The sequence below is a fragment of the Psittacula echo genome, assembly GCF_963264785.1.
Source record: "Psittacula echo genome assembly, chromosome: 3".
In the NCBI taxonomy this organism is placed as follows: Eukaryota; Metazoa; Chordata; class Aves; order Psittaciformes; family Psittacidae; genus Psittacula; species Psittacula echo.
Window position 1 is genome coordinate 118949084 of NC_137736.1, and position 17383 is coordinate 118966466.

The 17383-nt window shown below is 39.0% G+C and overlaps 1 protein-coding gene across 1 annotated transcript in view; it reads right to left on the reverse strand.

Moving 5' to 3' along the window:
* Positions 1-451: 451 nt before the first annotated feature.
* LOC308219039 (putative N-acetylated-alpha-linked acidic dipeptidase) overlaps positions 452-17383 on the reverse strand; it is a gene marked incomplete at both ends in the record, with an annotated part of 30315 nt that continues 13383 nt past the window's right edge. The window contains 14 exons of the mRNA XM_080613576.1: positions 452-641; positions 1659-1751; positions 3419-3500; positions 5062-5326; positions 5836-5926; positions 6702-6793; positions 8926-8993; positions 9682-9745; positions 10017-10099; positions 12058-12177; positions 13161-13246; positions 14339-14437; positions 16299-16392; positions 17055-17241. Coding sequence (XP_080469702.1) covers positions 452-641; positions 1659-1751; positions 3419-3500; positions 5062-5326; positions 5836-5926; positions 6702-6793; positions 8926-8993; positions 9682-9745; positions 10017-10099; positions 12058-12177; positions 13161-13246; positions 14339-14437; positions 16299-16392; positions 17055-17241 — 1614 coding nt within the window. The remainder of the gene's footprint in view (positions 642-1658; positions 1752-3418; positions 3501-5061; positions 5327-5835; positions 5927-6701; positions 6794-8925; positions 8994-9681; positions 9746-10016; positions 10100-12057; positions 12178-13160; positions 13247-14338; positions 14438-16298; positions 16393-17054; positions 17242-17383) is intronic.

Sequence of the window (17383 nt, forward strand, 5' to 3'; positions counted from 1 at the left end):
GAGCTGAAAGGGCTATGCTGGAGTATAATTATGTAACCCCAAGGTAAATAATAAAAAACCAAATAAAACTAGACAATGACAGAAAAATGAAATGACTTTTGGCTTCCTGATGCACTATGAAGACTGCTAGAGTAATCAAGCTAGCAAAATTCAAAGCTCTGAAAATAAATCCAGTGGTTAGCAATTCTTAAAATATGAAGCTGACAGAAAACATCACAGCTTTTCATTCTCACTTCAGGAAATATCTACAGCCTGAGCTTTCTGAGTGGAGTACATTATCTTGTTAGCATTGCTCAATGCATTCCGCTTGGGTATATTATTTGCAAAGAACGAGGTCTTTTTGGATTTTGCGCTCTTTGTAATAATCCTCCTAGTGTTTTTAAACGCTCTGTTTTTAAGGCTTCTGCAGTCTGTCAAATGTAGTCCTCACTGATGATAATGTTGTTGATATTTATCCTACTTCTTTCAGTGTTTCTGCTGCTGCCTGTACAGTGAAGGCTGCAATGGAAATCTGTCTCTTAACTTCTTCCCAGGCCTCACGCTGATCCGCTTTGCTTTCAATATCAAACAGGGCATCATAGATCCCTGGGAAGGATTCTCCTGCATACTTGTTGTGGCTGCTTGGAGCAAAGATAATATGTCTGTAGAGAAGTTAAGGGGAAAAAAAGAACAATATTCTGCATTAGGAAAATAAAATATATTATTTTCTGGATAAAACAAATTTGTTCATATATAACCTGTTAAATTCTTGTCATTGAAGATGTAAATAAATAAAATCATTGCAGCAATAGTACCTATAATCTACAAAGCAAGAAAATAACATCAGCTACATTATTCCATGTGAATTCTTAAACTTTATAGCTATGATGACTGAAGATAAAGTTGACCAAAGTATTTCCTTGTCCCTCATTTTAGATGAGAGATAAAAAAAAGCCAGTTTCTTTTTCTCACAGATATACACAATCTCCAATATAAACAGGCATACTTTGAAGCAGGAAAGTTGATGCTTTAACAAGAGACTGTTCTCAATCAATTTTTAATCACAAGCTATGAAAGGTAAATACTGTAGATACTGATAGATCTGCAGATCTTAAGCTCTCCTTCAACAGTTTTCAGTGGAAAGATTATTGTTCCGCATTATGCAGAAGGATTGAAAAGCTAGACTTTACTATTCTGCCTCTCAAACAAGATTTACTTCTTGAACTGGATGAGAGGACTACTGAATTCATTGCTGTTGAAGTACAGCCCACTACACTGTATTTCCTAGCATGACTGCTGTGTTAATAACCAATAAAGTTGTAGATACTTCAATTATACCCTATGTCACTTTCAAATAATAACTTCCTAAGATCATTTACCACTGAAATTACTTGAACTGAGTCAAGGGCCAAACTTTTAGGTCTGTTTATAAGCCCAATGAAATCAATGGGCATGGGTTTACAGATCTGAATAGGCTTCCAACAAGACTTGCCCTCCTTCTGTATAGTGTATCTTCCTGAAGTTTTCCCTAATGTTGTCTTCCCTTTTCAGTCTTATTTATCCTGTTTACTTTTACCATGTTGAATAGAATCATTACAATTCCACTTAGAGACCTGCAAATCTTAAAGGAATTCTCATAGGGTACTCCAGGCAGAAAGTGAAAACCAAGCCTTTCTTACCTATAGAATGGTCTGCCAGGTAATCCGAGAGGATCGATGAAAGCCCTTTCTAGAAACATGAGCTGATCATTCAGTGATCTGGCAGCAAGCGGGCTAAAAAGAAAATGGGACTCTGTTAGCTATAGTGTTGGCTCGTTCTCATCCTGTGCCCCAGTGTACACATCTCTGGATTTATGGACACCAGATCCAAAATGTTGAACTTCAAGTGTAGCCCACAAAAGACAGCCTGTATCAGCCAACTTACATAACAGAATTATGCTGATCTGTACTATGAGACAGTCTGCCTCATAACCTGACAGTCTCTTAAAGGTGTTTTTAAAGATCAAGGAATAGTGTCAAAGAAGACAGAGACTTTCAGGTGTTTTCTGTCATGTTGCATCTATTCCTTTATCTTCTTTTCACTAGGATGCTTAGGCAGACCATTCTCTTCTTCTGTAAAACAGTTTTCTAAAGACCCTATTTTCCACAAAGCCAGTCAGCTGCAAATTATTTCAATGAAATCACATTTATTTTTACGTGGAGCCACAACATCTGAGAAACAGGAACCTTGTCATGTTAGAATCATCTTTTGAGCCATCCAAGAATTGTTTTTCTGATGATAGATTTTTAATTCCCTAGAGCAGAGACTGTCTGTGTCTGTGTGCTCTGAATAGCTCCAATGCTTAACAAATAAAAGAACTGTTAAGATTATACTGAATTTATGTGGGTTTGGTAATTTATATACAAAGGAACTTATTGTAGATCTTCAAAGGCATACCAATAAAATAATAGGTAAAATTTATATCACAGTAATCTTAGGAGTAATTCAACTACTGACAATGAAACTGTTTCAAGGTTATATTGGTGTAAAAAGAAACTAAAACGGGTTGGTTGAATTAAAGCTTAAATTTAGGCCATCCATCAATGAAACCATTCTGAAAATGTCACATACATGTTGTATGTCATAAATGTCATATTTTACATATGAAATTATTGGTTGGTTATTCATCCTGAAAGTTGCTGCTCTTAAAAGGATGGCTTTTATTCTCACTTACTCTTCCATAAGGGTAAGCATATGGCTAAGCTAGATTTTTCTCAAGCAGGATATCATACACCTATGTATAAGCAAAAGGAAGTTTGGTTTGTCATTCTGGGCACAGCCTACCAAGAATAAGAATTAAGTCAAATTAGGCCTTTTGGCATAGGAGGTGCACAGAATTTCTTGAAAGCTTATCCAAAATCTTGGCACAAATGCAATAACGGTACAGCTGATTTTTTCCTTTCATTAAGTGGTAGCAGTATCCTGACAACTAGACTGCTGGCAAAAACAAAGACCATGAGTCAACATTTGTTGTTTAATGATAATCCAGTGACGAAATCTTAGGACGTGTCTCCACTTAGAGGGAGTGACACACCTGAGCTGGCTCTGCTTATGCTAACCAGCATTCTAGTCACATCCATGTATCTTCCTGCACTGCTCCTCAACTCAAACCTTTCAAGAATTACCACTAATTAGCTTGGATACTTTTCAAAGCTAACATGGGTGGACTCCCAGCCTCTGCAGTGTCTCTGGTGTCCACTAATTCAACATTTCTACACTTTTAGTGTAACCACATCCTTAAAGACAAGAGTCCATAAGGACTTACAATGAAACAAAGGACTGACAGTTATTTGTCACCAAGGTTATTCAGGGCACTAAATGCAAGTGAAGTCTACGTCCTCTGAGCTCAGAAGACTATGTGGAATATGTGACTGGAAGGAAAAAGAAGAGTTAAACTTACTTATTGCTATCTATTTGTTGCAGTCTCTCATGAAAGCTAACAGCAACTTCTGTAAAATTCTTCACAGCTGAAAAGAGGGCATCTGAAGGGAGCAAGAAGGAAGCATTTAACTTCAGATACTGAAGGAATCACGAAACAAATCATGTTTTTCAAATTATAGCTTTATCTTTCACTGTGATTGTGAGCTGTCAGTTCTTACTGGATGAAAATTGGATGACCTTATATTCTTACATTAAAAATGATGTAATTCTGTGTGAAAAACTGCCTTGGAGACAATAGAAATCAGTATTTTTGTCTGTACTAGTATTTGCTACTTGAAGACGGCACAGAAATATCAAAAACTATAACATGATTTCCAGAACCTGATTGTTCAGGTAGGTTCAGGATTTTATAAATCCCAACAACCTGTGTTTTACTTGTATGTCCTTCCACACACACTGAGTTTTGAGACAGAGAGTATAGGCATATGTATGTGTGTGTGCACATGGCTCTTGATATTGGTCATTAGCAGCCAAGTCCTAAACTGAATGTTACATAATGTTGCCAATAAAATAAAGGCTTCTCAGGAAGAAGGCATCTTGTGAATGCCTATAATACAAAATAAAATTTCACCTGCCAGCACAAGATCTCTATTATGGCATAGAAATGAACCATTACTGCTTGACCAAGCCTCAAGGCAAACTTCTCATGGTGCTTACACTTGCCATCATATATCTATAAATTGAAACAAGACAAGTTCTGGCTGGATATAAGGAGAATCTTTTTACCCTGAGGAAAATCAAACATTGTGGTTCAGTGGGGGTTCTGTGGTGTCTATCCTTGGTGGCTTTCAAGACCAGATGGGATAAAGCTCTGAGCAAACTGGTGTGAACTTGGAGCTGATCCTGCTTTGGGCAGGTTGACCTAGAGACCTCCTGAGGTTCCATCTAACCTGAAACAGGGGAAGTTCCTTCTAATTTAAACAGGGGAAGTTTAGGTTAGATATAAGGAAGTTCTTTACTATGAGGGTAGTGAGGCACTGGAATGGGTTGCCCAAGGAAGTTGTGAATGCTCCATCCCTGGTACTGTTCAAGGCCAGATTTGACAGAGCCTTGGGTGACATGGTTTAGTGTGAGGTGTCTCAGCCCATGGCAAGGGAGTTGGAACTACATGATCTTAAGGTCCTTTCCAACCTAACTATTCTATGATTCTATGAAATATCCTATGACCCTACAATCAGTGTCAGACAATTGTCCAACACCATAAACTGCAAAGCAGGGTGATTTTTCTTTAGGGACACAGACAAACATATCTTGTTGCCAACATCGGTCAACCATGCACAGATCAATGAACATGAGACTGTAAGTGACAGCTCTATTTGACAGTGGCATGGTCTCAATACAGGCATACTAGTGACAAAATAGTGAAATTTCAAATTATTGGAGGGTGAGGCTCTTGTTTTATTTACTGTCCATACAGCACAAGGTAAATACCAGGTCATGACTAAGACAGAGATTAACATAAGGTTTAGTGTGAGGTGTCCCTGCCCATGGCAGGGGGCTTGGAACTAGATGATCTTAGGGTCCTTTCCAACCCTAACTATTCTATGATTCTATGATTGCTAGCATTAACAGAGGAGGAGTGTGAAGAAAGACTATACATACCAAAGGATACATTGTATGTTGCCAGTTCCTCTTCATGATTCCTTGATAAATTGTAGATGATGTGAGCATAGTTGCTCAGAGCTGATGCATAATCTCTGCAGTTGAAAGGAAGAACAGCGGAGTCGGCCAGTTCAAACACCAGCCCTCCCCGTACCTGTGCGACTGTCAGATGATTCTTGAAAGTGGGATCATAAAACCTTTCCACAATTTCATAGGTTTCATAGACACTGTGGTAAACTGGGTAGCTGCTGTATTTTTCTACATTCTGAAACAAACAAATCCAAACAAAACCATTATGCAGCTGTGGAAGGCATTGAAAAGGCATTGTCCTGGTTTTCAAAGGAAAAGGCCACATTGCACAGAATGCTCCTTGAACATTTCTCAGTTAGTCTAATCTCACAGTATGTTCCAGAGTCAAGCCCATATTTTTCCATAAAACATGAATCGTTTTGAATTCAAAGCTTCATAAGTAATTACAAATCAGTCAAAAGTCATCAGAAGCCACTCCTAAGCCTTCATCAACCACAGGTAATTTTGAGCATATCCATTTACCCTGAGGAAAGGTCGTTCTCTCCGACTGGCACCACGCTGACCATTCCTATTCATCAAATATTTGTCTTGCAGAAGCACATAAAGTTCTCATAATGAACTGGGACTCCACTCTCACACACTAAACTGAACGACTCCAAAAAGCTGGCAGTCTAAGTGGCTCAATTACAGGTGATATTATTCAGGCAGTAACAGGGAGACAACATTACAAAGACACAGGCTTACCCAATTTTTACTGTAACGTGCTCTGCCTGAAGCGATGCCCAGACGTTGAAAGAAGACTTCAAAGTCATTGCCAGAACCCAGTTTATTTATTCTGTTAACAAGAAAGAGGAAAATGCCTTGAGTGACAATACTTAAAGTATAATTTTAGCTTGCTTCCAAGTACTGTGGCAATTATTTATCCCACAGTGGCAGTCATTATGCAGTCTTTCCTAGTACACTCTTTCTGTCAGCATATCAGTAATTGCCTGTGACCCTCTATGTTACATGCACCTCATCAATTGCATCCTCAGAGAAGCAGAGTCATCACTCTCAGGGTCAGAGAAATCAAACTCTCAAGAGGAGAATTTAATACACTGCCTTGAATCATTGAGCTGACTTCCATTTTCCCAAACTCCCAGCTCAGACAGTTCACAACAGTACCAGTGTGGCTCCATGGAATACAACCAGTCTTTTGAGATTCCATAGAGAAACTCTGGTAAATTTGAAAGACAGTGTTGTAAATTCCTGCCTGGCGTGATCCCCACCCACCCAAACTCAGCGGCCTTCCAGGAGACTGGAATTAAGTGCAAGGGAAAGCTGCTGTGTCAGCACCTTGTGTGCCTGCTGCTGGCTTCTGTGTACTACCCTTATTTGTCTAAATGTCTACAAATCACAGGAACACTTAACTTTTCTTATATAAAATAGTAATGCTACAAAGGTTCACAAACCTGTTGTACAAGTGTATCAGCTACAATCAATAAAACTCTGAAATTTATACCAGCTGAAAATCACACCATTTCTTTCAGGTGCACAGTCTTTCAAGTGGATGATTCTATAAAACCCAACTCTACAAGCTATAACTTCTGGTATATTCTTTTGCCACTGACCTGGGGAGCTCCTTATATTCTCTTGATGGATTTTTTTTATACCAGCTCTCATAAAGAGATTTTCCTTCAAACCCCTCATCAGGACTTGGTATCTAGATAAATATATGGCAAAAAAAGACAAAGGGTACAATTTTAAATGTTACCAAACAACAAATATATAAGCTGTCATCACATAAAGCCTATGGCTTAGGGCAATGAATAAGTCATGGGCTTAAGTCCTTCAATCTTTCTGTACTTCCATTTTAATATTTCAAATGCATACCATAGTTTATTTGCTGAAAATAGGACACTTTAGATGGAAGAAAACACAGTGAAACATTTAGGGTCAATATCTGCAATTTGATTATTTTTTATGAGACTTTAAGCAATTTAATTTCAATATTCAACACAGAAATTCCTCACAAAACCAAAACTTTCGTTCATTTTGTCAGGAAATTTCCCTTTTGCCTTGGCTTAATTCAAAACTGTTCCTACCTTGGTTTAGCTCACAAAAAGTATTTTCATGGATGCAGGAGTAATCTTAGAAGGGTAAAGTCTACTGGGTGTTTATGGCATCATAGCTGCTACAGAGGTATACAAATAATGATCGTCCTAAATTTCATTCCTATCACTCTGACTACTTTGCGGATTACTGAGCAGCTTAAACACTGTGGGTAATTATAAAAGTGGGCTGCTATGTACAGTCCATTAAAGCTTATTAATATCTATTATCTATAATCCATTAAAGTTTATTAACAGATATTCTACTATTAATAGAATAGAATAGAATAGGGTTGGAAAGGACCTTAAGATCATCTAGTTCCAGCCCCCCTGCCATGGGCAGGGACACCTCACACTAAACCATGCCACCCAAGGCCTCATCCAATCTGGCCTTGAACACCACCAAGGATGGAGCACTTACAACCTCCCTGGGCAACCCATTCCAGTGTCTCACCACCTACCATCTAAGAATTCCACAATAGGAATCAAAATAAAACTAATACATTTGGGGTTTTGGTCATGAAGCTAATTGTTCATAGTACAGAGTTAATAGTATTAACTCTTTTTGTCACAGATTAATTTTTGATGTGATGACACAGGACCTGCTTCCTGATCAGCATTCTCTTCAGACATCAGCTACCAAAATGCATTCATCAGGCTTTGTTGCTGCTTCCCAGCTCCAGAAAGGGTTACACAACTGTGTTTACTGGTATTTAGGTCAACATTTTAAGGATGGCTTTTGGTGTCCAAACTGAGACTCTGCTGACCTGATTTTGTGACTGTTCTGAACACCTGCACTCAGCATGGGAACTGCAGGCGATCAGCTTTTCTTCAGTTCAGGACATAAATATTTCTCTTTTATTTTTTGTATGTAATAATTTTAACAGAGTTAACGTTTATTTGTTGTCTGTCACTTGCCAGAAAATGATTATACTGAATTATTACATTTCCTTTACTTTTGTACCAGTCTAATGCCACCTTCCAGAAGATAACAAATTATCAGTGCTGGAAAAGACAAATAACTGAATATATACAGCAGATGAAGACAGATATAGTAGATTCATATAATATATACAGTAGTTGAAGGTACATTATATATGTATATAAAGCATACACAAAAAAGACTAATTAAATGTTCATTCTTTAATACAGAATGAACAGAAGAGAAAAAAAGGATAAAAAGCCTCGGTGCTATAAGACCCACTCTCAAAGCAAAGAACATCTGACATATAAGATGGTGAAGATATCCTGAGAAAAGTCCCTACCTTTTAACTTTGTTCACCACAAGTGAGCATCATGGCCAGAGTCAGTGAATGTTGAATAGCGTACAATGAAGCTGAGCACACTGAGCAAAACTGTCACATCATGCTACAAAAACCAATAGACCAAGCCTAAATCTTCCCCTGCCTAAAAAGGGAGTCAGTCTTGCCCTACCATGGGCACCCAAGTAGTTGAACTGGGCAGCCAGGTTTAGGTTTGTGTCTGTCCTCTAGCTCATGACTTTCTTTTATTCTTTTGTTCTTATAAGGAATACTTTCACAGGGGGAGTGGAAAAATCACCTAATCCTGACTAATCTAAGGGTATAAGCTTGAAATCCCTTTGCCACTCCTGGGAAAAAGCTCCTGTTACTTGGTTATTGACTTAAAAAGGGTGCTGCAGTCAGAAAAGAAAGAAACACCTACACAGAGCCCCATCAGAAAGTGAGCACAGAACATGCTGGCTAAAAATTACAAGTGGTATTACCTCTTTAGTCAGACTGTACACCAGTTTGTACATCAGTGGTGTGCAATCCACTCGCAGTGTGTAGTTTCCTGAAAAGAAACAGGAAAAACTATTTGTTTGAAGATATTTCTATTCAAAGGGATATATATATACTCAAATATATTTATTTATTTCCTGGAACTGTTCAAGGCCAGGTTGGACAGAGCTTTGAGAAATATGGCTAGTGGAAGGTGATCCTGCCCATGGCAGGGGGTTTGAAGCAAGTTCTACTCAGCTGAAACCTCGTGCCATTATTTGTTAATAAGAAAGGGACTAGAGAGCTACATTCTCTACAAGGAACAAGCTGATTCTACCTGTAGAAGAGTTCTGCTGTGATCTTTTCTTTTGTATTGGTTAGGACGAATTACAGCCCAGCTTTTGAAACAAATTTTGAGAGCTTTCCTTCGTCCCTGTTTACTACACACATTATAAGACGAGAAGCTGACTCTAAAGAGTTGCCATAGAACTGCTGAACAGGGGTACCAACACTTCTTGTCCCTTCCCATGGCTTCTCAAATAGTGTAGCTACTGTAATGGACTTTCTCCCTGAAGTGACAGGAATATCTGAAGGGTACTTTATGGTCCTGGGTCACAGTTTCCTGCCATATCTACTCCCAAACTAATGCAAAAGTATTATCACACTGAAGCTCTTCGGGATCTATCTCCAGGCTAAAATGCCTCTCAGTCATCTGTACATACCATCACTATTCCTGCAGAAGACAACTAAAAGCGAGGTACCTTCAATGGAGGAATCTGCATTGATATAAGCCACTCCCCGTGCTTGCAATACTTTGGCATTCTCCTATGAGAAGGAAAAGAAGAAAATGCTGATGAGGTTTTTTTCCTCAGCATAATTTTCCTATCCACAGAAGTAACAGCTACTTCAGAGAAAGACACAATATACTGCAAGGAGACATATATTCTTAGTTGAAAAGGAAACTTTAGACTCAAAGACAGAGAGAAAAAAGGAGAGGGAAGGAAGAAAGGAGGGAGGGGAGAAGTGCTGCTTTCTAGGACAGATTTCTCCAAGATCTGATACTGTGCATATTCCTGTTTGCACACTATTGGTTTACCTCAGCCCATTCTGTTGATCCAAACAAGCCAAATTCCTCTGCATCCCAGCTTGCAAATATCACTGTTCTCCTTGGCCTCCACCCTGCAATAAAAGACCATGAAAACTGTATTACAGAAATAAAGTCTGCTTGTTATATGGTAACTAACCTGAAAACAAAGGTAATTTGGGGGGGGCTTATATTTTATCCTGATCTGTGGGGGAAGAAGTATGTTTAAAGAATTTCAATACCCACTGGTTCACTAACCTAATCTTATAATTGTTTTCTAATTTTTTAGCAATCTTACTTCTACTTCAGTATTGTGCCAAATAATGTATTCTTTCTCTTCCCTCAGTTGAAACTGGAAGAAAATATTCTAAAATTTAAACCTCTGAACAAGAAAAACATTGTGCTTGTGCACAAATTCTTGAAAGAAAGCTCTTCTACTCTTTTTGCTCCGTTCAATTTAGTACACATTGTATACCAGTGTCTACCTTGACAGGAAAGTGTTTGGCATGTCTTCAATTTCTGTCTCCCTAATGCCATGTCTCAAAAGCTAAGGAATTCTCTGTAACTTTGGCTTCAAAACAAAGATCTTTCACTTGAAGTTCTGCATTTGGTTTAAACCCAGGCCAAATGGAACTGTCTACCTCTATATCTCTGCCCAAAGTTTTCTCTGAGGCTACTGGAACCCTTTCATCTTTTGCTCCCCCTTTATCAGTTTCCCCTGACACTCCTGATATCCAATAATCAGGGGGAATGGAAAGGAAACTAAATGTCAATAGGTTTTAAGTGTAATGGGTAAGCAAAGAAAGCTCCTCTAAGCACTACACTTGAGTTATGTCAGAGCTTCTTTCCATAGGATGTCATATAGGGAGACAGCATTTGCTCTGACAGCAGCAGAAACTCAGTACAGTTGACATTTGTTCCTATTCTAATGTAACTAGGCATGAAGTATTTTTAACCATTACCTCCTACTATGCTTGCATAGCTCGCTCTCCGCAAACCAGAAAGCCAGCCATACTCTGGGCTGCATCAAAAGGAGCATGAGAAGCAGGTTGAGGGAGGTGATTCTTTCCCTCTGCTTCACTCTCATGAGACCCCACATGCAGTCCGGCTTTCAGCTCTGAGGCCCCCAACATAAGAAGTACATGGACCCGCTTGAGCGAATCCAGAGGAGGCCATGAAGACACTCAGAGGTCTGGAACACCTCTGCTTTGAAGACAGGCTGAAGTAGGTTTGGTTGTTCAGTCTGGAGAAGAAAAGGCTGCCTTCGAGCAGCTTCTAGTGCCTAAACAGGATGACAAGAAATCTGGAGAAGGACTTCTGATATGGGAATGTAGGGACAGGACAAAGGGGAACGGCTTTAAACTGAAAGGTAGTAGATTTCGATTAGCTATTTGAAAGAAATTCTTCCCTGTGAGGGTAGTGACGTGCTGGCACAGGTTGCCCAGAGAAGCTGTGGCTGCCCCATCCCTGGCAGTGCTCAAGACCAAGGTTGTATGGGGCTTGGAGCAACCTAGTCTAGTGGAAGGGGTCCCTGCCTGTGTGTGCAGAGGGGTTGGAACTGGATAACCTTTAAGGTCCCTTCTAAGCCAAAACACTCTGTGATTCTGTGACTCTATGATTACACTGACACTTTATTTATTCTTGGGTCTGTCTCCAAACTACAGTCAAGTACTGAGAAGGCTCTTGATATTGGCCTGATGAAGCTCTGATTAGTCTACCATGGTATCAACTGTATAGGACCACTGAAATATCCAGTCTGACCAGCTTCAAACACAAAGTAATCATTTGTACCTAAATGTCTTATTTACTTCAGTACCCTCATTTTGTGTTTTGTTTTCCTTTAGGTGTAGGTGTACTTTCTCTTGAGGAGAGGTACCTCACGTATACTAAGGTTGTAACTGGAACTAGTTAACAGCTGCAGAGCAGCATGCTTACTTGAGAGATCAGTAAGATACATGGGTTTAATTTTAAGCATATGCTTGAATCCCAGAGAAACCAATGGGCACTGCTAGCAGCAGTGGCTTTGGTGTGCTTTACTGTTTCGTAACATTACCTTTCCTTTTGAGTTTTCCAAAGCTTCTCACAATCTCATGAACCACAGCTGCCCCACTCTGAGGATCAATGCCACCAAATACCCATGAGTCGCGGTGGCCTCCAAGGATGACATATCTGTCTGGAGAAATTCATTATGGAGGTTTACTTAGAAAACCTTTTTTCCTGCCATAGAGATGTTAATTTGAAGTAATTTCTAATTTTCCATGTAGGTATCAGGCAGCAAAGCTTAATAGTTTATAATATACATGATAGAAAGGCAAAAAAACATCAAAAAACATTAAATCTTTTAAATCTCCAAAGACATTTTTCTGCACTTTCAGCCAGTGCTAAAGAATTTGTCACAGTAACTTGATTCTGTAAGACTTAAACCCTCTTAAATTCCATAACACTATTTACATTATTAGAAATACTGCAGCTTTCCCCTAAAGATAGAAGCATCTGTCCATATTTTACAACAATGTGTTTCATGGTAAAACTGATCCATTAATATATTTGTACAGCACGCTGACTCACAACATTTAGGTGTGCTGAATGCAGAATTTCTTTGAATGTATCTATAGTCAATCATAAAAAGGGTTTTCCAAATCATGACAATGATGTGATTATTAATATCAGACTAGATCTCTGTGCAACTATAATATGGTTAACAGTTGTGTTTCAGGCAACACAGAAGCCCTGCAGTTACAGGTTAGGTCATGTTATCATCATCCTAGGATGTCTACATATCTGTATTTAGAGTGTAAAATCCCACTGGTTACAAGAGCCCAAGACAGACAAAAAGCCAATAGTGGTGGATATGATGTCTTCAGATGGAACGCAAAATCCCTGTTAGCAGGGAAGAATATCACTTAAGAATATTCTTTCAATTGTAAAATTACTTGCCTGAAGACAAATACTTGTCTTGGTTATGACTCTCCCTTAAAATCAGCACTCACATACCCTGAACCATATGAAAGCTGGTGCAATAAATATTTCAACACCAGTGATCATGTAGCACAATATTTCAGAGAAAACTATATTCCTCATTTCTCCCTTGTTAACTATGAAGTGCATGTAAAGGTCACTGCACGCTCACATTACACTCACAACAAATGACTTTACCTGGTTCCACTGTGCCTCTGATGATACCGATCACATTGTAAATCCTTCTTACTTCGTTGTTGCTATGAATGTGCATTTTCACCTTTCTAGTGTATCAGGAAAAAAAAAAACAAAGAGAAAATCCACCAGATTAGACCACAAAACATCTCAACATCTTTCAAAAGTGTACAATATAAATTGCAATGGGAGCATTTTACCCTCCATTAAGCCAAAGTAAATCTGAAAACATTTCAGTCTACTGTTTTTTCTGGATTTATACTTGCGCAATTGAGAACAGCATTTAGCCCTTGCAAGCTATGTACTCATGCCAAGATTTATATGGGTAACAGGCTCAGAACTCCAAAGCAAAGATATTTTGCTAGCTGCTAGTTTTTAAATGTGGAAGAGTGAAAGAGAAATGAAAACCATCTAGCGTTATAAAGTTAAATAGTTCTAATCATCTAGAGGTTGGTGTAAATCAGAACTGACTCCAGCACGGTCAATACTGATGTGGCACCCTAATCAGCAAAAAATCAGACAAACTGAGTTGCATCAGGAAACTTTGCTTATCTGCAACATGGCTGGAGGTGCAACAATTCATCCTCAAGGGTCTTTGTGCATTTTTCAGAAAGGTTTTTTCATGTGGTGTAAGAAAGACATAGGAAAAAGATCAAATGGTTCATATAAAGTCAGTACAATAGCTCAGCCAATATTGAAACACCTGGACTTTAGTCCTACACTGCAATTACTGAATCAGTTTTAGAACAATATGAAGCAATACAAAAATGACATTGTAGGTAAAGCTTTTTTTTCTGCAAAACTTGACTTCTAAGTTAATACTCTTTACATAAGGCAATATGTAGGTAAGGCAATAGGTAAGGCCAGAAGCTGGACCCACATGAATTTAAAAGGACAACAAACAAATGTAGTTCTCAAAAAAATGATCAGTCTCATCAAATAGTTTGTCAAAGACTTTTCAAATGAAACTAGTTCAAGGCTAGCTGGAAATTAAAGCAATTCTGCCATATTCATCCAATCGAGATGTTGATCTATCGAGGCTTTGCACTGAGTGCGTTTCAGCCTAGGAAATGGTCATAATCAGACAAAACAACCCCAACTACTCTACCTTTGGTCAAATTCTATTGCTCAACTTGTTTTTCCTGATCCCAAGCACACTTTCCTTAAGAAACAAAACTGACCTTGTAGAGTAATTTGCTGTGAAACCAGGACCAACGTTGTAAGATACATTCAGATTTCCTTTCCAGCTACTATGTGGTGGTGCATATCCTCCCATATTACTATTATGTAAAAAAAGATCATTATTAGTTACAGACATCTTACAATAACACCAAAGACAAATGAGGAACCATGAGCGGCACCTTGTTAGGTTCCATGCAGCCAGAGTCCACAGTGATGGTCTTTGTCTTATGCTACAAGCTTCTATAGGAGAATAATCTGCCTTTTCAGATACATTAGTACTAGTAAATTAACATACAGGAATAGCCCTGAGCATTGAGATTAGCTTGGAATAGCCTAGAGCTATCCTGGAAAATACTGTTGCTTTTGCATACAAACTGCCTCTTGAAAATGGTCCCTGGAACCTTCTACTGCCTTGAGCTTCATTTGCATTTGAATTAGCAGGGAGTAACTTGGACCATTTTAACAGTTTAACAACACAGGCAATTGTCCAGTGCCTGTCCCTGAGCACTGTTTAATCTGGTAGCATAGACAAAGTTGAAGTGTTTCAAAGATGTCTAAAACTGGAAAAATATGATCAGTCCAAGTCACCTTTTCTTGTTCCATTGTCAAAGTTGAGATGTTTTTTGTCATTTAACACAACTGGAAATGCAGCAATTCAGTGGCTTGCAATCGCCTGTACTTATTCAGCTGTTCTAAAGGATTTATATTTTTGACATGAACTTGTGAGAAACATTTAAAAATATTTTAAAGTATGCTGGATGTTCTGTTTCTTATTAGGCAAAATATATTTATTATAAATGAAGCATGTCCTTTACTGTAAATGAATATTTTGGTCAAGCTTTATTCCACAGAACACTTCAGTATGCAACAACAATAATGATAACAACTAATAACAACAACAATAACAGTAATAGGAAAAAGAGAGAGGGCAATAAAACCCAAGAGAGACAAGTGATGCGCAATACAATTGCTCCCCACCCACTGACACCCAAGCACTGATCAGTTCTTTCCTGGTAACTCTCCCCAGTTTATATACTGGGCATGACGCGCTGTCGTATGGAATACCCCTTTGGCTAGTCTGGGTCAGGTGTCCCATGTCTTTTTCCTCCCAGTTTCTTGTGCCCCTTCTCACTGGCAGAGCACAAGACTGAAAAGTCCTTGATCAGAGTAAGCACTACTTAGCAACAACTAAAACATTGGTGTGTTGTCAGCATTGTTCTCAAGACTAAAGTTGAAAATACAGCACTGCACCAGCTACTAAGAATGAGAAAAATAACTGTTATAGCCGAACCCAGGACAGATACACTTGCCAACTCAATCACATCTTAGTTTTTTCACAGAGCTTATTTAATTTGTTAAGATAATTATGAATTTTAATGCTGTCCTCTGGCAAACTGGTAGCCTGTCTTCTTGCAAGTTTAGTACATGCACTTAAACACAGATGTCTATTAAATCCCTTATAATACTCTAGAGTTTCCTCAGTTTCCTTGTATTAGTTTACTAGCATCATTTAATTTTTATGCAACGTAATACACCTGATGAGAGAAAGCACATGCCTTTATTTAACAGAGGACAGTACAGATACTGTCCCATCAAACATGTAAGTATTTCTCTGGACAAATGACTGACTTCATTTGTGGTCTTCTTCACAAGACAGGTATCACACCACTCTCAAAAATTTTTGCCTTTATTCAAACTCAGAGGCACTTTATATCTTCAGTATACTTGACTGGTCATGACATAACAAATGATCCCTTTCAGATCACTCTCCACGCACCTGATATGCAGTAGTAGACAACATGTTTACCTCCTACAGAGAACCAAATGACAAACATATACTATTTCAACAGCTACAGTAGAAGCACAGCATTAAAGTCTTTCCCCTTTCTTTTCAAGTACTCTCACAACTTTCAAAAAGCTGCTTAAAATTCCTCATGTCTCTTATTCCCATACACTTACCGCAGTAGCGTCTCAGCATCATCATAGCCAATGGGATGAACTGGAATTTTTGGGAGACCTACACCACTGGCTTTATCTAATCGGTAGGTGTATTCTGAAAGCAAAAGACAGATATTTTCATATTTACAACTCTCAGAAGGACTCTGTACAGTTCACAGCACAGTCCTAACACTGGAGTCAAGGATAATCATTTCACTTTCCTTAAATTCAGGATGACATTTCTTCAGTGATTTCATTCTTTATGCTTTAGCAATATGTTCTCAGAGAGACACTAATAAAGGTTCTTCCATTCTGTCTGCAGCCATGCATTTAGAACTGGTCACAGCAGCAACCATATGACATGAGTCCTGGCATGAAAGATCTCAGCGTTGCCAGCAGGGGTGGCTGTTGCCAACAGTTGCAGGCTCTGCAAGCTGACCCCTTGCTGACTTACTGATGAAAAGCAGAAGGAAAGAACTATGGCTTCAGCTATTGAATACTTGTGTCATGATCTCTGGGCTAATTTTGGTATGTCTGTGAAGTTAAGCAGCCCAGCACTGCACTGTGTGGCTCCCTTAACATTTCCTTCACTTTCTCTCCTGCACCATTTACAGAAGTGGCTTACTGATGTGAAGCCCAAATCTCCCTCTTTTGAGCAGCAAAAGGATCAAGAAAATATGTGTTTTGTTGCAAGGGAAACACTTGCAATCCCCACTACCTTCCTCCTTCCTTTCCTGAAACCAGACTCGCAGAACATGACTTCTCTACATCACTCACCTTTTGCAGGATAACCTGGTGTCAGAGGATCCCCTGCCCCATTCAGGTTTAGTATATTTCCACGTTGGGCTCCTCCACCTGGAAGGTTCCAGCCATTTGGATAGGGATCTGTTCCTGGGGCGCAGTAGTCAGCAGGGTCAGAGTACAGAATAACTCCCTTGGCACCTGCCAATTCAGCATTCTTCACCTGCAAAGTACATCTCCGGTCCCTATGCAGTCCTTTATAGCTTGACACCAGAGTTCAGGGAGGGCAAAAGAAATTGTTATAAATTACAATCATTCCTCAGGGCCTTTTACAGTGCTTAGGCTAAGTAAATGGCCCGTAACTG